Raw genomic sequence first — 23,294 nt, forward strand, 5'->3', positions numbered from 1 at the left:
AAAAAAAAAGCTTTTTGATAAAGGTTTCCACAACAAAACAGCCTACTAAGCCAAAACTACGGGTCCCTTTGGGAATCTAACAACCCACATCTATTTCATGGTTTGTTTTCCTTTTTTAAAACCCCAAAAATTTATTAATAGAGAGGATCTTTTCTTTATTGCTTGAAGGTAGATCATGATTATTTTATAGGATGGCTACCAGAAAAAAGCTAACGACAATAAACTAAGTCACAAGGGGAAATTCTAAAATGGTAAGTCATTATTCCCACAGATATAAACCAATTTGTATCATTTCTGTTGATAATGAAAAATCTTGAAGGTAGTCACATGAATGTACTAGATACATCGTGAAAATCTGGACTGTTTTTCTCTCTATCGTCAGATCAAATTTCTGATATACAGCCTATCATTGGAAAAATAATAAGTTTATTATCTTAATAAAAACAGCAGTAACAACACAGAACTATGATCCAGATTTGTGTACAGTGGGAAAGAGTATGGAACATGAAAGTTAATTAGATTCAGATGTTCTTTTGCAGTTTGAATTATATTTGGTAGATTTCTATTTGTAAGGAGATAGTTGTACGTAGTATATAGGTGTATAAACCACGAGGTTTTAGTAGGTAAAACAAACGATATCCACCAACCCCTTTCAGAAAAAATTGGACAGTTCAATGTCTATAAGGTTAGAATGTTTTTTTGTGGTGAGAAAAAACAAAATTAAGTTGGATTCAAATTGAATAGAACCTTCACCCCTCAAATATGATCCGTTCAGTATAGGGTTTATTGATGAAAAGAAACAAAACAATGCACTTATTACTTTGTACCAAGCCCATTCAACTACTGTATTTTTTGTGTGCTCTCTGTAATCCTAACATTTAACCCACTGTAAATCTATGTGTGAGTCTGATTGAGCGCATGTCTGCACATCAATCCTTAATTTGTTCTCTCATTGGTTGTAAACAAAGACAATCAATAATTTATCCACAATCCATTAACACTCAAAAATATATATGGATTTTTAACACTCACACACACACACGCTTGTTTTCCCGGTGTGCTTGCTATCTGTACGCTTGCGGATTTTACCGGGCTTCAACAATAAACTATCTCTACAACTGGTGTTCAGGCTTTTGAATAATCTCGAGTAAACCCGTAATTCTACTAGGAGATTTTGCCTGCAGTAAATAATCAGTTAGCGGGATATTATTTATTTATTGGAGTCAGATATAGAGGAATTGATCCTCTACAACTTTACACTGATTGGTCACTAAGCAGTAATCAGTGCCATGACCATTTATTTCTTTGGTGTTAATCGAATCCCAACGAACAAGATGCAACGTGAAAAGTAGTATTAGTGGCTCAATGTCTTATAAACTGTTTTGATAGTGCAAATATTTGGAGGTAATCGAAAGATAGTTTTAGGTCAGTGTGCCATGAATTCTAATTCCATAAGGAGTATTAGTTCCCACAAAGTTATAGTTTTTTGTTTTCGACAGTAAGTAAAAATCCTGGTACAGCTAAGCGCCAAAAAGCATCACACGAACAAATTGATAATAGTGAAAGAGCCACATGGTCTATAAATGAATGGACAACAGTATTCAACAGCAATAACAGTTGGGTTGGAGAATATTGCCTAAGGAAGACTACTGTTGCGAAGATCGTAATGTATAACTAATTAAGGATCATTCCTGGCTTTTACTCTGAGTAATATCTGATAATGTCTAGAATTATTGAGTTGTGCAATCTCCATGACTCCTAACTGGGAGTATTAATGGGACGACAGCTCTTCACAGCTATCTTTCATAGTACAGCGTCATGCCATAAGTTAGACACTTCTCCGTTGTTTCCACTGTCCATAAATAATGTGACTTGGTAACCGCCCAGTTAACATACGTGAAACATGTTCAAGACTCTAAAGTCGACGGTTTGAGATTGAATTAATGTCACTCCACCTGAACACATACTTTTGTACTTCAGCATTAGTAACATAATATCGTCACTCAAGATTAACAATCTTTCATAGAAAACAATGATCAGACAAGAAATATAAATAGGTCTACCTGATGATTACCAATTGGCTTCAATCACCTAACATTTGTCTCTTTCGTAATCAATAGGATGAATACTTCTCATTAGCCATTTAAAAGCATATTGTAGAGTATGCTGTAAAAAGTTATGGATTCTATGCTACTGAATCAAGTATCGTGGATATTGTTTATTAGTGAGTTTATGAATTTAAGGTATGGATTCAACATTGCATATTTTAAACTAATTTGTGAATATATAGTCTTCGCCCCAAGGTCAATCTATTTGGCTTAAACACATGTAAACAGCTTCAGCAGTTATTATATCTTCTTATAAGTCAACCAGACATAAGCGATGTAGAACCTGCCATATATGTGTATTGATCCAATTTGACACAATGTTAGTACAGAGATTTTAAATTATTAAGATGAATATCAAAGCAGAGTGGTAGTAGTGATAGTGTAATGAACAGAACACGACTGGGGACAATCGAATCTATTTAAGCAAAAATTACAGACTATCTCACTAAATTCTGATAACCATATGATAAACAGTTAATTTGCAAATTAACAACCAAGTGTTTCAATCTTCACCGTCCCTTCTGTAAATATCAGTTCATCTTCTCTAATTCCATTGTTCATGCATTTTCCCACCAATTGCGCTTCATTTCAGTTCTTTCCTTATCGGTCTTCTGCCAAAATATATTCTATGCCTGATCATTACCATATACTACTTATATGGAAATAAGTAGACTACACCTCAATAGCACAAGTGATTAAGCACAGAAAATGATTTGAGAAAAACAAATGAATTCTTGAAATGAGACAATTTTAAAACTCATGATCTAGGATAAAAGAAACAGTGAACCCATCCGCATCATTTCGATAGATAGATGACTCAAATCAAAAACTGGTGCATTTAGTTGCCGATTTTCTACACATTACTAGTGCTTTTTATCAGATAAATTACAATTGAATCTATTGGATAGGTACGTTTAAATATTCCTAAATCTTCACTTCATTGTTTTCTCTAATATAATCGAATTTCGGGTTTAGTACATGATGAAAATTGACAAGTTTAATATACCTTTGTAGTTCAATCCAAATTACTTCATTATTATTCCTTTCTTTTACACCAGCTTGCTTTGACATATGACAAGACTGGCTGGAAGAGTTACATGGGAAACAGTGTGTTTAACATGTAAAACGTTTTAAGAGCAAGTAGCTGGTTTACATAGACAGAAAATATTAGTGAGTTGTTCTATTAATTTATTCGACACAGGATTTGGACATTGAAAGCCACAAGATATAGTCTGAAGCACAATTCTCAAAGACTAAAAATAACGATCTCAAACAGTTCATAATAAATGCCAATAAAGGTTTATTGATAGAAACAACACAGAATTTAGGGAACTAAGAAAAGGTTTCGAAGCACTTCTGAAGGTCCGTGGGCGATTAACGTTTGTCGACTACATATATAAATAAGATGTTCTATCAAATAACATGACAAAAAGAGATTAGCGTTGCCGGTCTCGTTAGTTTATCAAGATGACCCGAGTCCATAATGATAAAAACTTAACACCGGTTACACGTAGCATATCTGTAGTGTTGGCTTAGTAAATATTAACCCGTAAGGAGATAGTGTTATGATTTCAGTGCAACCCAAGCCCGGGTAAAGGAGGAGGGTTGGGCATGGGGTTAGCGACCCCATCCCGTAGAAAATCAACTCGCTAAAAAAACGCTAACCAGAAAAAATCATTCAAACCATTCAAACTCTGCCCTGGGAGTAGAAGGAAAAATGACGTCTCATGATGAAAGCCGAGTTCCTTCGGAAGTCATGAGGCCGATGCACCTTCTAACAACCAGAGCAACAATTTTTATAGGTACATGGAATGTCCGGACAATGTGGGAGACCGGCAGAGTCTTCCAAATTTCTGCGGAAATGAGGAAATACAACCTGGAAGTGCTTGGAATCAGTGAAACACATTGGACGCAGGTTGGACAACAACGACTGTCTTCAGGGGAACTTCTGTTATACTCCGGTCATGAAGAAGAAAATGCCCCACATACACAAGGAGTGGCACTGATGCTGTCCAGAAAAGCACAAAATGCACTTATAGGATGGGAATCTCATGGACCGAGGATCATCAAAGCCTCCTTCAAAACAAAGAGAGAGGGCATTACAATGAACATCATCCAATGCTATGCGCCTACCAACGACTACGATGAAGACGCTAAAAACCAATTCTACGATAGGCTGCAGTCAATCTTCGAGAAGTGCCCAACCAAGGACCTGACCATTCTAATGGGAGATTTCAATGCCAAGGTTGGAAAGGACAACACTGGATACGAAGACGTCATGGGACAACATGGACTGGGAGGAAGGAACGAAAATGGTGAGAGATTTGCAAACCTATGTGCCTTCAATAAACTGGTCATAGGTGGCACCATATTCCCACACAAAAACATACACAAAGCCACTTGGATTTCACCGGATCACACTACACAAAATCAAATCGACCATGTCTGCATCAACAAAAAGTTCAGGAGGACGATGGAGGATGTGAGAACCAGAAGAGGAGCTGATATAGCATCCGATCACCATTTGCTGGTCGCCAAGATGAAACTAAAACTCAAGAAACACTGGACAATGGCGCGGACAACATCACAAAAGTTTAACACGGCCTTTCTTCGAGATGCTGACAAAATCAACGAATTTAACATAGCCCTCAGCAACAGGTTCGAGGCCTTTCATGATCTACTCAATGGGGAGGGAACTACCTTGGAGAGCAACTGGAAAGGTATCAAGGAGGCAATCGTTTCAACATGTCAGGAGGTTCTGGGCCGAAAGAAGCACCATCACAAGGAATGGATCACTGTTGGTACACTGGATAAAATTGAAGCAAGGAGGAACAAGAAGGTAGCAATCAATATCAGCCGAACAAGAGCAGAAAAAGCCAAGGCACAAGCCGAATACACAGAGGCAAACAAGCAAGTGAAGAGGAGCATCAGGACCGACAAACGTAAATATGTGGAAGATTTAGCGATGACAGCGGAAAAGGCTGCAAGAGAGGGAAACATGAGACAACTGTATGATACAACAAAGAAACTTGCTGGAAATTACCGTCAACCAGAAAGACCAGTGAAAAACAAGGAAGGCAAAGTAATCAACGATATTGAAGAACAACGAAACAGGTGGGTAGAACACTTCAAGGAACTCTTGAATCGACCAGCTCCACTGAACCCACCCAACATCGAAGCAGCACCCACAGACCTCCCAATCGATATTGGCCCACCAACAATTGAAGAGATCAGCATGGCCATTAGACAAATCAAGATCGGCAAAGCAGCGGGACCAGACAACATCCCGGCAGAGGCACTGAAAGCAAATGTAACAGCAACTGCCAAGATACTCCACATCCTCTTCAGTAAGATTTGGGACGAAGAACAAGTACCAACAGACTGGAAAAAAGGACTTCTGATTAAGGTACCAAAGAAAGGCGATCTGAGCAAGTGCGACAACTACAGGGGCATCACTCTCCTCTCAATACCAGGAAAAGTCTTCAACAGAGTATTGTTAAACAGGATGAAGGATTCCGTGGACGCTCAACTTCGAGATCAACAAGCTGGATTTCGTAAGGATAGATCGTGCACAGATCAAATCGCAACTCTACGTATCATTGTGGAACAATCAATCGAATGGAATTCATCACTGTACATCAACTTCATCGACTACGAGAAGGCATTTGATAGCGTGGACAGGACGACACTATGGAAGCTTCTTCGACACTACGGCGTGCCTGAGAAGATAGTCAATATCATACGGAACTCCTATGATGGACTAAACTGCCAAATCGTCCACGGAGGACAACTCACCGACTCGTTCGAGGTAAAGACCGGTGTTAGTCAAGGTTGCCTACTCTCACCGTTTCTCTTTCTCCTGGTGATCGACTGGATTATGAAGACGTCAACATCTGGAGGAATGCACGGGATACAGTGGACAGGCAGGATGCAGCTTGACGATTTAGACTTCGCGGATGATCTGGCTCTTCTATCACAAACGCAACAACAAATGCAGGAGAAAACGACCAGTGTAGCAGCAGCCTCAGCAGCAGTAGGTCTCAATATAAACAAAGGGAAAAGCAAGACTCTCCGATACAATACAATATGCACCAATCCAATTACACTTGACGGAGAAGCTTTGGAGGATGTGGAAATCTTTACATATCTGGGCAGCATCATTGATGAACACGGTGGATCAGATGCAGATGTGAGGGCGCGGATCGGCAAAGCAAGAGCAGCATACCTACAGCTGAAAAACATCTGGAGCTCAAAACAATTGTCAACCAACACCAAGGTTAGAATTTTCAATACAAATGTCAAGACAGTTCTTCTGTATGGGGCAGAGACGTGGAGAACTACGAAAGCCATTATCCAGAAGATACAAGTGTTTATTAACAGCTGTCTACGCAAGATACTTCGGATCCGATGGCCAGACACTATCAGCAACAAGTTACTGTGGGAGACAACAAACCAGATTCCAGCGGAGGAAGAAATCAGGAAGAAGCGCTGGAAGTGGATAGGGCACACTTTGAGGAAATCACCCAATTGTGTCACAAGACAAGCCCTCACATGGAATCCTGAAGGTCGAAGGAGAAGAGGAAGACCAAAGAACACATTACGCCGAGAAATAGAGACAGACATGAGAAGAATGAACAAGAACTGGAAAGAACTAGAAAAGAAGGCCCAGGACAGAGTGGGTTGGAGAAAGCTGGTCGGCGGCCTATGCTCCATTGGGAGTAACAGGCGTAAGTAAGTAAGTAAGTAAGCATTTTAAATCGTTTCTGTTTATGAAATAAGAAATTTAAGTGAGGATACTGATTATTTATGATAATGGAGTCAGCAGTGAGATTTTAATCGCGATTCCAAAAGTTTACTATTTTTGGTAAAATTATTTTCAAGCGGTCTGTCCATCAAGGAAGGGTCCTAATAAACCAGTATCCTACCTATAAGACAGATTTCCACTGTAGACAAACAAGATTACCACGTTCAAATACAAAATATTAACAAACACTACATTAATTTAGTCATCATCAGCGCATAACCCAGGACAAATGTCCAGTGGCTCAAGTTTTCACATCATATCAACATAGAGATGAAATTAACAGGATGAACATCGAAAAATTCAGATTACAGCAAGTAGGTTAAACTTAGAAAATATGCTTTGGAAATTTGGAATGAATTCATAGAATAGTGCATAAACATCAACACTTAAGGAAAGACACCGAATAGATGGATTTGAACCACTATAACCGATTCTAAGCTATCACGTAAGGTTCCTAACCATTGTTCACAGTTATTCTGAGGACATCAATCAGATAATTTGGATCTGCTAGAGCAACCCAGACCAGTACTTGATGACTTTGTGGAATAGTGTTATTCCTTAATTTGGTCACCCCTAGCTTTTTCTTAATCTACTTTTCTGTCAGACAGCATTGCGTGTCGAGGTAGGCGATGGCTGTGGATGCGTAACACTTATCCCAGGTACCTCAATCAAAGGTTCACGTGCTCACAAACTAATTACGCTAAGAGGATAGCATTAAACTTATTCATTTTAACAAATAAACATTGGTACGGAGAGGCACCAAATATATATGCGTCACGCAAATTGAATGATTTGTGTGAGGGCATTAAACTCCGACTATAATCACTTCAAGTTCCTAAGAATGTTGTCCATTCTTATAAGCATAAAGACGTTGCAACGCGTCATGTGTATATAAGGCAAACGATAGATGGTTTGATTTAATTACCCACTAGAAAAATATGAACAGAAAATTTTATATTGGCTGAATATGTATAGATTATACATGTGAAATTATTCATGTATACAAAATGATATCAAATTTGCATTTTTTCTAGTGCATTTTAATTATTGATCACTTATAAATCAGGATTATCAACTTCCGAGAAAGAACGAAGTATAATTTGTTTCTTTGAGAAACCACCTTCTGTCTCAACAATTAGATATCGATAATCGAATTCTTTAGATTCATTCTGATTAGATGAGAAAAAGAAAAAAAAACAGAAGAGTAAACTTTTTTATTAATGTACGACTATGTTTAACTATGTAAATAAGAAACAGTAACCAGTTTTTCAAAAGGAAGTCATATATTTATCTACTTTCTAGTGGTAAAGTAGCATAAATTCCAGACATATATTTCTTATTGCAGACAATAGAACTGAAAATTTGAAAATGCAAACAGTAATTATTTATTTGAATACATAAACATTGGTACAAGCGGGCACCAAATATACATGCGCCACAATAACAATGAGGCCAGTAGCAGTTATCATTGAACTGTGTGAGGGCTGTGATACTGCCCGAGTGCCCTAACCGAAGCAGGTGGTTTTCTTAGGGAGCAACACCCGGAGCCTTTGACCTGAAGGTCTAGTCCACAAGGTAGTGTAGTGACGTCGGGAGATGCAGTCCCATGGTAGCCGGTGACCAACGATTGGTTCATATGCCATTCGTTCCATCAGGATCCTAGAGCCCATGTGCACCATTGGTTTGGAATCAGGGTTTTCCACGCGCCGGAAATTCGCTTTTCGTCCTCTCAATTTCGTAAACAACATCCCCGCCGCGAGAGGGCAATGAGTAGGACTTCCCCGGTAGTGGTTGTGTACGCGTGGCTATGTGAGAGCATTTCAAGAGGGAGAGCTGACTCTCCTCACCCTCGGCCGTACCAGGGGGGAGTCAATATAATGAGAGTGACTTATTCATTATGAAAAAGATGTCTATCTCTGCATTTTAAATCGCAAAATAAGGTATGTGGTTTAAATACAGACTTATGGGACTCAGTTTCATTGTATTCATTTGTATGGTTATTTAGCAAGCTAGTGAATAGAAAATTTTGAGCAGGTGGAGGATATATGATCTATCAAAAATGCATACCACTTCGAATTATTACAGTGAAAACAATTATGGCGCGGGATGTGAAGTGTACGGAACTGTTTCTTGCCAATAAACTAGTGTTTTCAGATTTAAGTAGCGATGAGTATGGTTCTCTACACAGTTTAGGAAACAATTAATGTTAAGTCTAAATAACAAGTTGTTATTACGAGGAAATTCCGATTATTCGAGAAAGATCGGACAACTAAAGGTTCACAGAAAAAAACATTTCGATCCAACTGTGGGAAATAATAATACGATGACTGTACCCCTGTTTCAGGAACCCAAATTCAACTACTGCTGAGAAACGCAAGTATCACAAAAATCATATGTATTAGGGCAGAATAACATCTAAAGCTGTGTTGTAACTTTATATAATCAATAGTACAGACATTGAAGGATAGATCTTACTTCTGATTTTATTTTGAGGAAAGACTAATTGGTTGGAATTTTCTTGCTTGGTTAGTGCTTCTTATGGTTATTTTTTTATAGCCCAAACATCCTCGGATGTTTGTACTTTTTCTCTATTCGTCCCTAGTAGATGTGTGATTTCTGATATCGATTTCAAAATTCAACTGAAAACTAAGTATAGTTAATACGTCCAACACCCTTACTACACATGCGGGTGCAAACTGGAGTTGAAGGACAACTTTATGCTAAAAAAACAATACATGGTGAACACTTTTTGAATATAGATTTTCACTTTGCCTAGTACCCTGGAATATCATAGCGTCCCAGTTGAAGATATCTATGCTGCTTGGATATTTTAGATTGAATGCTTTTAGCAAATCAGCCAAATACGTAGTTACCCAGAAAAAGGCGAAGGGTAGATAAAATACCGAACCTTTCAGAAAAGTGTACTACTCCCAGTTGATGTGATTTTTCCTAACAAAGAGGATTGCCAACGAAAGGAAGGTTGTATTAAAATGAACAGACAGAAAGCAAGTTATTGTAAGGTAATCAAATGTTCTGGAATAAGAGCAGAATAACTTGCCTTGAACCATATCATCCGGGACCTGTAGTCAAAGGCTGTTTGAGTCTCAAAGGAGCAAACTAGGAATCTTATTCTTCTCATGCCAACAAGCAGTAACTTCATTGGTTAGTTTTGTGCAGGGGCTTAAATTACTATGAAGTATATTATTTCCAGAACTTCATTCATAAGGATTGTTTTAAGGGGTCGTATTGGGGATGTGACATTGGTAATTAGTCAAGATAAAATTTGAATGTGAATAAGCTATTGGTTCATGAGATTACGTAGGGAATGAAGGGTAGTTGCACTGGATTAATATTTGTAGACTAGTTACATGTTGGATTAGGTCCTAGAGACTATACAAATTAATAATTTGGAGTTCGGCATGACTCAAAGGCAAAAACGATGGTGACTGTGATGTAATTTTCCATGTTCGGTATGAAATGTCAAATTAACCTTAGCTAGGACTTTAGAATCTTACACCATCGATGTGTGCTGCGTCTCCAAAACGCGCATACAAGATCCGAGTAGCGTCATTCATTTGATCTCACCTAATCAAAATAAAGAACCATCTCGATGAACGCTTCGTGTATCTGGAAGCCCTGAAGCTGCTTCCCGTGGCCTCGCTGGAGTAGGTATAGCATTAAGTCCTAGGGCAGAACTAGCTCTTTTAGACTGGATCCCAGTAGACAGTCGTTTATGCGCTGTCCGACTAAACGGATCAGTAAGGACTCGAAAAGATAGGGAAACTCGTCGTTGCCTTTTCGTCGTCTCTGACTACTCTCCCACTGACTGCAGCTCAGACGATATAAAAGATGAGTTTTACAGGAAACTTTCTGACCTTCTCCGAAAAGCTAAGCGTTCTGATGTAGTAATAGTGGCTGGTGACTTTAATGCTCAAGTAGGTAAACTAAGTGAAAGGGAAAGACACCTGGGAGGATCTTATGGTGTCGTGGCTAAAAGAACAGATAATGGCGACCGTCTGTTGCAGCTGTGCTCAGATAACCACCTATTTCTTGCAAATACTAACTTTAAGCATAAGGAAAAACATCTTTTGACATGGCGACCCCCGAATTCGTCCCAACGTTGGACCCAATTAGATCATATCGCTATCAGCCACCGATGGAGGGGCTCGATAGAAGACTGTCGCTCATTCTGGAGCACATGTTTAGACTCAGATCATCCTCTAGTGCGAGCACGTATCTGTCTGCGTCTTACTGGACGTAGGAAAGACACTGCAGGGAAGCCCCAAATGCCCTGGTACGGCCGAGAGTGGGGAGAGTCCACTCTCCCTCTCCAAATGCTCTCACATGGCCAGTGAATATATAGCCTCTGCCAGGGAAGTCCTACTCACTGCCTTCTCGTGGCGGGGGTGTTGTTTACGAAAGTGAGAGGACGAAAAGCGAATGTCCGGCGCTTTAACCGGGTTGGTGGACACGGAGGGTCCACCTAGGGGAGTTGGAAAACCCTGATTCCAAACCAATGGTGCACATGGGCTCCAGTATCCTGATGGAACGAATGGCGAATGAACCTGCTGTTGGTCACCGGCTACCATGGGACTGCATCTCCTCACTATTTATTTATTTATTTAAACACATATATATTGGTACAAAAGGGCACCAGGTACATATGCGCATCTCCTCACGATGCTCCACTGCCTTGTGGATCAGACCTTTAGGTCAAAGGCTCGGGGTGTGGCCCCCTAAGAAAACCACCTGCTTCGGTTTGGGCACCCGGGCAGTATCACAGCCCACACACAAATAAATGAAATGATGAATTCTATTGACGATACTATTCTCGCTCATATTAGAAGCAAGACAATTTACACTATTATTATCATTACCATTATTATTATTATTATTATTACTATTATTTACTACGTCGCTTTTTCACTCCCTTTATTCCCAAATTGTGTATCCTTCCTTTCCAACTTATGCAGTAGCTCGCCCATGGTGGAAACTCTGTCCTATCTAAACGATCTCCAGTCACTGTCTGGTTGAAAGTGAATGCTTCCACCGATTACGAATACTGAAGCAGTCTTTCTGAAACCACGTACGCCGTTCAAGCTGGCTTCCTTCAACGTTCGCACACTAATGCAGATCGGACAACAGATGGGGCTGGCTATGTCTTTAGAAAGTCTTAATGTTGATGTTTGCTGTCTATCCGAGACTCGTATTCAAGACTCTAGTGAAGTACTACAAATTCGTTCTCCATCTGTCGCTTCGAAAAGCTTGTTTCACGTGCGCTTATCCGGGGACTCTGTGGCATCCTCGTCTGGTCTTGCAGGCGTTGGTGTTGCACTAAGCGCTAGGGCTGAGGCAGTACTAATCGATTGGATCCCCATTAACAGTCGGTTATGTGCTGTTAGATTAGAAAGTTCCATCAAAGTGAGAAGAAACCGGAGTGAGAAACGGTGTCTTTTCGTCATCTCCGCCTATGCCCCGACAGATTGCAGCCCGGATGCAATCAAGGATGAGTTTCACCACCAGTTAACAGTTCTTCTCCAGAAAGCGCGTTCGACAGATATTGTAGTATTAGCCGGAGACTTGAATGCTCAGGTCGGGCGTCTAGGCACAGAAGAGAGTCGTTTAGGTGGCCGATGGGGACTTGTTGGTCGCAGGACAGATAACGGGGACCGTTTGCTGCAACTGTGCACAGACCACAACCTGTTTCTGGCTAGCACTAACTTCCGGCACAGTCATCGCCGGTGTGCCACTTGGCGTCCTCCCTCTGCATCTCAAGCCTGGACTCAGATTGATCACATCGCGATCAGCTACCGCTGGCGTGGTTGTGTACAAGACTGCCGCTCCTTTTGGAGTACCTATCTGGAGTCTGATCATGCCCTGGTCTGCGCCAATCTTAGCTTACTTTTCAGTGGCCGAAGGATTGACCACCACCAACGGATCGATGTTAGTAAACTGGCTGCAACATCTGTTGCAAGTAAGTATCGAGCAGAGCTAGCCTCTAGGCTAGCTACCATCCCACCGAAAAGTATAGATGAGCATTGGTTGCATCTTCACGACGCCATGAAAATGGCGAGTAAAGCCGCTTGCGGCTTCGCGAAACGTCCCGCTTACAAGCACTGGGTTTCTTCTGGCTCCTTACAACTGATGGAAGCCCGTCGGTCTACTCCGGGTGACTGTGAGTTCGACCACAAACGAAAGCTGTTACGTAATGAAATTGGGCAAAGTTTGCGTAAGGACCGAGAAGCCTGGTGGTCGGAGCGTGCTAATGAGATGGAAGCAGCAGCTGCATCTGGTAACTGCCGGAAGCTCTTCCAACTCATCCGAGCCACTGGCAGCAAGAAGTCTGGTGTGAGTGAAACAATCTACGAGGATGACGGGATGCCAATCACTAACATCTCTCGACGTCTTGGACGATGGGCGGAATTTTTCGAAGGGCAGTTCAACTGACCTGCTGCTCCGGCAACATCAACCAGTTTGTCCTGCCCCCCATGGCCGATGACGACTGATCCACTAAACGAGGCGGAAGTCCGCAAGGAACTCCAACTCTTGAAGCGCTACAAATCACCTGGCCCAGATGACTTACCTCCGGCTCTTTTTAAAGATGGTGGTGACTTTCTGGCTAAGGAACTGACGGTGTTGTTTGCAAACGTTTGGGAGCAAGAAAGTGTTCCAACATCATGGAATGAGTCAATAGTCGTCCCTATCTTTAAAAAGGGTTCACGTTGTTCCTGTAACAACTATCGGGGGATAAGTCTACTTCCGATTGCGTCCAAACTATTGGCTTCTGTCATTCTTCGTAGGTTGTTTAAAACCCGAGAACGATTGACTCGCGAGGAGCAGGCTGGTCTTCGTTCTGGTCGAGGATGCATTGATCACATTTTCACCCTCCGCCAAATGTTAGAACACCGTCATACTTATCGCAGGCCAACAATCGTAGTGTTTCTTGATATCAGGGCTGCCTTCGATTCGTTGGACAGGACTGTTCTCTGGAATTGTCTATTGAAGAAGGGTGTGCCTGAGAAGTTCATTAACATCTTAAAGGCCCTGTATACGAACACCTCAGGCAGAGTGAGGGCATACAACCACCTTTCTCCCTTGTTTCATTCGAGCAGTGGGGTTAGGCAGGGTTGCCCGATCTCACCATTCCTCTTCAACTTTGCCATCGATGACATCCTGGAAACAGCTCTGATGGATGTAAGTAATGGCGGTGTGGATATGTTGCCTGGAGAACGACTTCTTGACCTCGAGTATGCGGATGATATTGTCTTACTGTGCGATAATGCCCAAGGCATGCAATCCGCACTTAATCAGTTGGCAATCAGTGTCCGCAGGTACGGCATGTGCTTTGCACCCTCCAAGTGCAAAGTACTCCTACAAGACTGGCAGGATTCTCATCCCGTACTCACCCTGGATGGTGAGCAGATTGAAGTAGTTGAGAAGTTCGTGTATCTAGGTAGCTATATAAGTGCTGGTGGTGGCGTGAGTGATGAGATTGATGCACGTATAATGAAAGCCAGAGCGGCTTATGCCAATCTGGGCCATCTTTGGCGCCTTCGTGATGTTAGTCTGGCTGTAAAAGGTCGGATCTACAACGCGTCGGTGAGAGCAGTTTTACTCTATGCTTGTGAAACCTGGCCTCTCCGAGTTGAGGATGTTAGACGTCTCTCTGTGTTCGATCATCGTTGTCTCCGAAGGATTGCTGACATTCAGTGGCAACACCATGTTAGTAATGCAGAGGTTCGGCATCGTGTGTTCGGGCGCAGAGACGATAATTTAATTGGTGTCACCATCTTGAAACACCGACTTCGGTGGCTTGGACATGTTTTACGAATGTCGTCCCAGAGACTTCCACGTCGTGCATTATTTGCCGACTCTGGGACTGGTTGGAAAAAGCGGAGAGGAGGTCAGTGTATGACATGGTGTCGTGGCATGAAAGAAAGCTGCAAAGGGCTAGCTTCTGTTGGTCCTTCACGACTCCCTGGCTGGGGTCCGAGAGATGGTGCAACACAGTGGCTAGAGACATTATCAGATATGGCTCAGAATAGAAGCCAGTGGCGATCCTGCTGCAACCTTCTTTTACTTTCTACATAAAGAGTGGTTCTAACTTTCTTAACTGAAAGAGTCTTCTAGTTGTACATTTCAGTCCGCCTTGTCTTTTCATCCCTTCTCTTCCTACTTTCATTATTTTGTGTGGCGCATATGTATCTGGTGCCCTTTTGTACCAATATATATGTGTTTAAATAAATAAATAAATACTACTTAATGATAAGCAAGCTAAGAATATATTTCAGGAACAACTGGAAAAACAGTTAGACAGACATGTAAGTTGTGCCCACCCCGAAGCAGCGTGGAATGACACCCGAAAAGCTGTGGAAGCAGCAGTGATATCCGCTAGTAAGGTAAGCCATAAGGTCAGGGAGAAACAATGGATCTCAGCAGCATCTACCGCACTGATAGATGCTCGAAAACTCATCCCACCTGGCTCTGAACATAACCAAGAGCGGAGTCAGCTTAAGCGAAGGCTAATAAGAAGCCTACGCAATGATCGTGAACAGTGGTGGGTAGCGAAAGCAAGAGAGATGGAAAAGGCAGCGGCAATAGGTAACAGCAGACAGCTATTCAGACTTATTAAAGAAACCGGCATTAGGAACCCAACTATTAGCGAAACTATCTCAGACAAAGATGGGCATATCATTCATTCTCAATCCAGGAGATTGGATCGATGGGCAGAACACTTTAGGGATCAGTTCAACTGGCCTTCAGCCACACTTCAGTTACCCACGATCCCCAGTCGTCCTGAATGGCAAATTGAGGTAAGTCCTCCAACTCTCTACGAGGTTGAAAAAGCTATAAGAAATCTAAAGCGAGGGAGAGCCGCAGGCCCTGACAGGTTTACCCCTGAGATTTTTAAGGATGGTGGTCCAGTACTAGCAACGAGATTGACTGAGGTCTTAGGTAGAATCTGGGAACTGGACGTAATTCCATCTGACTGGTCCCAATCACTGATTGTGCCAGTCTATAAGAAAGGACAAAAGTCCTCCTGTGACAATCACAGAGGGACCAGTTTGACTAATATAGTGTCTAAAATATTAGCTTCAATAATACTTGGACGCCTAACCAAAGCTCGTGAAGAGCAGACTAGAGAAAACCAGGCTGGTTTTCGACCTGGACGTGGTTGCATAGACCAGATATTCACTCTACGTCAGGTCCTAGAACATAGACACACATTCAGACGTCCCACAATAGTAGTATTTCTTGACCTTAAGGCGGCATTTGACTCCGTTGATCGTGAGGTTCTATGGCAGTGTTTGTCACTGAAAGGAGTACCAAAGAAGTACATTAACCTCGTAAAGGCTCTCTACTCGAACACAACTGGTCGAGTTAGAGCCTATGGAGAACTGTTATCAGAATTGGTTACCTCAAGCGGTGTTCGTCAGGGCTGTCCACTCTCCCCATTCTTGTTTAACTTTGTCGTTGCTATGCTTTTAGAGATATCACTTTCATCACCTCAGTCTCCTGGAGTTGAACTTTTACTGGGAGGCTCACTTGCTGACTTAGAATACGCCGACGACATAGTTTTGTTCGGTGAAGACGCTGACAAAATGCAGAGTCTTCTGACCACTATAAGCAACAATGCAGGCATGTTCGGGATGTGATTCTCTCCTTCGAAGTGCAAAATGTTACTTCAGGATTGGGTTGCATCGACACCTGAACTAATGATAGGGAGTGAAGTAGTTGAACGTGCTGACAGCTTCACTTATCTTGGGAGTCTCATCAGTCCTTGTGGTCTGGTGTGTGACGAAATCTCAGCACGGATACAGAAGGCTCGTCTAGCTTTTGCCAAAGTGCGTCATTTATGGAGTAGGCGAGATATCCGTCTAGCAACAAAAGGACGGGTTTACTGTGCAGCAGTCCGTCCCGTCCTACTTTATGGCAGTGAAACATGGCCGATAAGAGTAGAGGATATTCGTAGGCTACTAGTGTTCGATCATAGGTGTCTTCGATGCATTGCTCGTATATCCTGGGACCACCGAGTAAGTAATGCAGTTGTTAGGAAACGGGTACTAGGTAAGGATGGCAAATCGATTGATGAAGTAGTGAAACCTCATCAGTTGAGATGGCTGGGACATGTGTTACGTATGCCCAACCACCGACTGCCCCGACGTGCAATGCTTTATGGTGTAGGAGCAGGTTGGAAGAAAGCTAGGGGCGGCCAGACCAAAACATGGCATAAATCCATGAAGTCACTGACAAGTGGACTGAGCCATGTTGGTAGGTGTGGACTACCTGGTTGGGATTCGCGAGATGATAGCAACCGATGGTTAGAGACCTTGAATGACATGGCTCAAAATCGTTTGCAATGGCGAAGGTGCATCCACTTTTTGTGTTCTACCAAATTCTAATCTTCTGAATTCTTCATGTCCGTATCCTTTTTCTCTTTCCAAATTTATTTCACTGTATTATACTCCTTCAATAACATCTTCAAACCCTTATCTTTCACATAATACTTATACTCTTACTACTTCTACCAATATGGGATTTGAATCGACAACTTCATCTCTGTGCTAATGTGGTATGGCAACTGGAACTGATGTACGTACGTACGAAGTTCTACGTTGTAACTGGCTGACTGAGTAGTGTTATTACTTATATGGCACAGTTATAAGTGCTCTAAAGTACATAACAATTGTTTAAGTAAAAAAAGAAATTAGTACACCTCTACCAATGATTTGGCACTAAAAAAAAGAAGTCATAGATAAATATGTCATTTTGATTTGCTATAGATCCCAAAAGTGGTAGTAAAGTAGTACAAATGACGTACCACTTTATTGATCTAAAAAAGGTTTATCACAAAGTACACCAAAGTGAGAGATTGATGCCCTAAATGATATTGTTATGGGAGTATGAGTTGACTTTAGAAAATACCGGGATGACTGAGTTTGAAAAATGGATAACTCCCAAGGAAACTGATCCTTATATCGTGGCTGAATGAACTTCAAAAGACAGAACCAGTGGTCATTCAACTGCACTCGTAATAAACTTTTGGGATGTTATTTAGGAAAATAACCATGAATTACTTAACAAATGGCCATTAATTGAATAAGAGTAAACATAAAAGACCGAAAATGATTATCGAGGCCTATAATTTGCTCATTATTTAGGTTGTTTATTTATTCCAGATTTGAAATAATATCTGTATCAGTGTTCCTTTATCTTAGAAGGAATATACTCAACTGTTAAATTAAGATACAAACGTTCTCAATAATACCTTTAAAATTAGCAGAGATTATCGGTGAATGTTGAAGGCAACTCACTTCTACAACCTCGAGATAAACTACACCAGATTCCAAATTGCCTTTAATGTAAAATTTCATTGCCATATGCAGTCGACCTTTGTCATCATACCATGAGTCATAGCTAGAAGTTTTGTGAAAAAGAAAATTAAGAGTCAATCGTCGATATAGATAAGGAGTTACGGAGGTGCAGTAAGCTAGTTAGTCAATTACACGATGATATGCGTTATTAATGTATTGAATAGAGGTGATCAAACCACTTGTCTTTCAAACAACTCGGACGTTCAAATTCTCTTCAACTAACACAACTTGGAAAGTCAAATAGTGTCACTAATCCCCACATAGTGTGGGCAAAAGCTAGATTAGACGACAACTGACTGGATCAACATAAAACCTGAAATAACGATAGCGGTTAGTGATGTGAAACTAGATTGTAATACAGTACTAACTGATACATGTTGAACGATTTAGATAACGTAATCAGAGTATCATCCACAAAATGTCTTATTTCATTGGTTTTTCATCAGAATCACAAAATCCAAATGAAGTTACCGTATATGAATAAGTATAGTATGTTTTGGTTACTAGCCGAATGGAATTGATGTGCTACTTGACCATTTAACATTACCATAATCTTAATCTAACTTTCAGAACATATTAAACAATAAGAATACTTCACTCTAAGGATTCAAAATAAGTCAGATCTTGTGAACAATTCTCACCTATCTATTTCAAACCAGGACACAGTAAAAAAACACCTCCATTAGTTTGCAGTCTTGTTATCCAGTGAGTATTTTCGTAAGTAAAAAGATCGATGTGGACTACAACTCACGAACTTATATTTACTGGTGAAAACCAACACATAGCTCATGTGACTTTCTTGAAGTTGAATTATTATTGACTTGCTTTCTCTGAAAATTTACCTAACTAAATGCTAGTGTTTTGGAAATAATAAGCTAGAACGGTAGTCGACGGATCTTTTGAGATTACTTAACCTTTAGGGGCAAAGATATTGCTTAAAATAATTCTAATAAGCTAGTGCGACTAATTGAGGAAAATTTAACTGACTTTAATAACCTGGTGAAACGGTACACATTAATCCAGGTGACGTTTGTACACGAATCGATCAGGTCAGCCCAAAAATATCTACAGCGAAGTTAGCTTATTGATAATCCATAACTGAACACAGATTTAAGATTAGAGACTGAAGGCTACATCGGTTTTAAATTTGTGTAAATCAACTAAGCGGGAATATTAACGAGTTTAGGGAAAATTTCCCTTCAAGATATGTCCGAGAACTGATTTTTCAACGCGATAAATATCAAAACAATCAATTTTCCTGTTCAGATTATAACGTACAAACTGACGGTGACAGTTCATAGCCACAAATAATCCGAACTTTGTAAAAGTCATGAATGCGGGAATTCAGTTACTGGTAAATAGTAAACATTACGAATCAAAAGATTATCGACTCTGCTGAGCGCGACAAATAATAGTATCTTACGCAATGTTTTGTCTTCTACGACGACTATCGGGGCTGGTACGAGCCTTGAGAGAACTTCCAAAAAGATTAAGCACCTGAGAAGTGATTAGACGGGGTCTTATTTTCTGGTTACAATAAACGCACTCGACTGTCAGTCTTACAAATTTTGAAGGCATCGTCATAAACACCATTAGGGCTCTTGGATGAGAAAAGTTCCTGAATTATTGCATATAAGATGGTGCCTATTCATTACAATTATTAGTTATGCAATCCATTTCTCACCTGTAAGCGCAAAGCCGCCGAGAACTATCGTAAAATATCCAACGTCTTTGGTCGTTTGTTTTACTTTTCAGAAATCCAAAACATTATTTTGAGATACCTTTCTCAGTTACATTAGCTGGTGGAAGGTTTTCACGTTTCGCTGCTGGGGTGACAGAGCTGTTACTCGCTGAACTAACTGAACGATGTAGCCTTACTGGCCATTGTCGAGAGAGGAAACGTGCGACACTTAGCTGTACTGATGACGAGAATTGGAAGCAGATTAGCTTGACAAAACTTGTCATTTTATTTACGCCAATTTTCGCAGCCAGGACGATTTTCGACAGCACTTTAGCGGTATCTCCTACTGTTGAAGGTTACTGAGCACCTGAAGGTCAAACTGTCGTTGAACGATTGGTGCATCACCTCGACAGTTCTTAAGGTTTTACTGAGAACGTTAAATTGTCTTCAGTTAAACACAACTCGGTTTCGTAATCGTGACAGTCTACTTAGCGACCAACCAGAATGAAGCGAGAATTATTGTATCCACCATCCTTGTAAGTAATGGAGGTCGGTTTTCTTCGTTCTGTGCTTTCTTCCGCTGTTCCTTTTGTGTAGGTGCATAATTTAATGTTTCAGTGTGCTGAAATGCCATCGTTAAAGTAATACTCTCATTGTTGACGCAAATTTTCTCTGATTCAACTTTGTTTTCTCGGCTTTCGCTGCTGCCACTCAAGTCAATGTATTCCTACAGGCAGTCCGTCTTGTTTTGGGTATTATTTTGTAGATATTGGAAATCAAAGTTATTTTTGTAGCTGTAAATAAATTCCCAAAATCAATAGATGTGTAAGTGTTCAATATTGGATGCTGACCACATTAGTTTTAATGAACTCAACTAGCTGAGGGTGCTTGGTCATGCATCCGCACCAGATCACTGTTTGAAACGGCGTGCTCAACGTCTCCTGCGATCACTAGCCAGGTTAGATCAGTCACTCCTCGATATATCGAAAGTCTATCAAATATATCTTCGGACCTCCTCGCTCCTGACTTTTGATTTCACTGGGTGGGCGAGATTTAATTATAGGTGTTACTCGTAAAGTGTTGTTAAACTGAGATACCTGTGGTACCTTTAGTTTTTTTGCTAATATAAGTGTTACTGCCGCCTGGGACTCTAACTGTCCGCATGTTCGTTCCTATAGGAACGGTTATAACTGTCATTTATTATGTTATCGGGAGCAATGAAGGAAAACGATCTCCGGTTTATTATTTTCTTTATTATTATGGACAGCCCAACCTATCAACCAGTCGAACTAATACTGAGTGCCCAGTAGTAGTGAATACCAGTAATGTTTTTGAAAAGATTATGAGACCCAGGCACCTGACAACCCTGGACCTAATCAGAGACGCTATCGATCTATTGTAGAAGCTTTGTTATTAAAAATATGCCATACAACAGTGATAGATGAGTTAGACTCGTCACGTCGTGCGTGAAAGCAAGCTAAACATTGAAAAACCGGGAATCCGCCAGCAGTATGTAGTGAATTTTTGTTGTTTTGGCCATTGAAGGAAGTCGGACAGCCGTGGTCAGGGAGCAAAGGGTTGTAGTAGGGTCGAGTCGAGGACGGACTATGGTCACTACCGCAATTCGATTACGCGCCCAGCAACGACTTGGTTCCTTTGATAACTCGTAAACCACAAGGCTTTAATTGATCCAGATAAAGTATATTTATTGGCGACCTCGTGGTATCGAAAGAATACCGAGACGTGCCAACGAGTACAGGCAAAATAGGCAGAGCGTAAGAAAGTTCGAACCGAACAAGGAGGACAGCGGAACAAGAAGTGAGTCTGATACAGTTAAAGAAATACAGTGAAACAATCTCTGGTACAATGGGTTACAATAATAATAATTGTTTCTGTTATTCCAATTGTGTTCTTATCGAGACAGGCCGGTCACTACAGGATAATCAACTGTTATTATGCTCACTTTTTTGTAGATTAAAGCTTAACAGTCGCATAGTCATGTTTCTTTTGCCGTATGATGCCAACCGGTGCATAATAGCTTCATCTAAGATGTTCCCCAATCACCCTTGCGATGATAAGTCTGCGTCCCTATTCAAATTATTTTTGGACGACTGTCCTCTAGTTTGAATATTTAGTAATCCCAGAGGAACTCGATTTCGATATGATCCGTAGTACCAGTATAGCTTCCTCATACGGTAAGTTCAATTGTTCTTTCAAAATAGACATTAAGGTCTTCTTTAATGCATCTGTTAGGCTAACATCCGTATTCTATACTTCAGGTAATCGATGAAGACAAGTCGCGCCATGTGCATCTGCTCTACATTACCATTTTACTCCTATTTTCAACTGTTATGTCTTACCTTTGAAAAATAAAATCGCTGTATTCAGTAAACACAAACTTATTTGCTTTAATGGAGGCAAGGGGGGTCATGACATGTTCAACAGGACTCTAGCGGTATTTTCACAAAAACGCTAAGCGAGCTCGTAGACCGATGTATGGTGCCATACGTTCCATTAGGGTGGTTAAAAACGTTGGTTCCATATCATAGGGCATTTGAGTAAGCAACTATGAGATTAGACGAATGGATGGTTAGGATGTGCTTAGCGTGCGTGCAACCATCAATAACCGTGACACGTCATGGTGGTTGAGATAGGTGAGTAGGCCTGAGTCTGTAGGCTTTCCAAGAAAGTAACGAAGATGTGCACTATATCACTTAAGTTTATCACATATAAACTAGGTACTAAGATGCTCGTGTTTCACAAATTTCTTACGACTGTCAACCTAATAAAATAAAATAGCATCAGATTTACAAATTTATTCAAGAATTTTCATTGACAATTGAATATCAACCAAATATTTGCACCAGGTTTCCACTTAAAACTAGCATTGGTAATGTTAGGCTGTAGTCCCTGTTATTTTTTAAACTAAAGGGTAAAAGAAGTAACTCAAAAATACTGGATGTGGTTGTGAGACTAAAGTGGACGTCCAGCATGCTCATGATAAGCTTTGGAGAAGCTGCTGTTATCTGTGTCTTCCGTAAACAGTTTCAGAGGACCATAGTTCTAACGACGAAACAGTTTGTAAGGTCTGTGAAGGCTCACTCCTGTTGCTTTCTAAATGAGAAAAAATAGTAATGGCCTTGGTCAAAATGTGGAATAGGTAAATAAACAAATTACATGTTTTTAAGCGAAAAATTTACATGGCTGTGATTTACCCCGAGTTCATAAATATTTGTTTAGGATCAGGTCAGCTGCTACAACTTATACAAAGCATAGTATATGCTTAGTACCGTATTGTACAGCTTTTATTATTTTGCTCCCAATTA

The 23,294-nt window shown here is 40.7% G+C and overlaps 1 protein-coding gene across 1 annotated transcript; it reads right to left on the minus strand.

Moving 5' to 3' along the window:
- Positions 1–7,852: 7,852 nt before the first annotated feature.
- Positions 7,853–20,312, minus strand: Smp_093800 (hypothetical protein). Its single transcript, XM_018794420.1, has 6 exons — positions 20,069–20,312; positions 19,972–20,034; positions 19,834–19,931; positions 19,711–19,784; positions 18,228–18,330; positions 7,853–8,081 (listed from the first exon to the last, which is right to left on the minus strand). Exons 1-6 carry the CDS (start codon positions 20,250–20,252, stop codon positions 7,968–7,970), a joined length of 636 nt encoding a protein of 211 aa, XP_018647073.1. The 5' UTR covers positions 20,253–20,312; the 3' UTR covers positions 7,853–7,967.
- Between the last annotated feature and the right edge of the window lie 2,982 nt (positions 20,313–23,294).

The sequence above is a fragment of the Schistosoma mansoni genome, assembly GCF_000237925.1.
Source record: "Schistosoma mansoni, WGS project CABG00000000 data, supercontig 0186, strain Puerto Rico, whole genome shotgun sequence".
NCBI lineage: Eukaryota > Metazoa > Platyhelminthes > Trematoda > Strigeidida > Schistosomatidae > Schistosoma > Schistosoma mansoni.

Bases quoted from the DNA above. Each gene is read 5' to 3' on its own strand.
- Smp_093800 (XM_018794420.1), bottom strand. From the start codon at position 20,252: ATGACAAGTTTTGTCAAGCTAATCTGCTTCCAATTCTCGTCATCAGTA. The intron at 19,932-19,971 runs GTGAGAAATGGA...TGTAATGAATAG, and splicing joins CGGCGGCTTTGCGCTTACAG to GCACCATCTTATATGCAATA. The intron at 19,785-19,833 runs GTGCGTTTATTG...ATCACTTCTCAG, and splicing joins TTTGTAAGACTGACAGTCGA to GTGCTTAATCTTTTTGGAAG.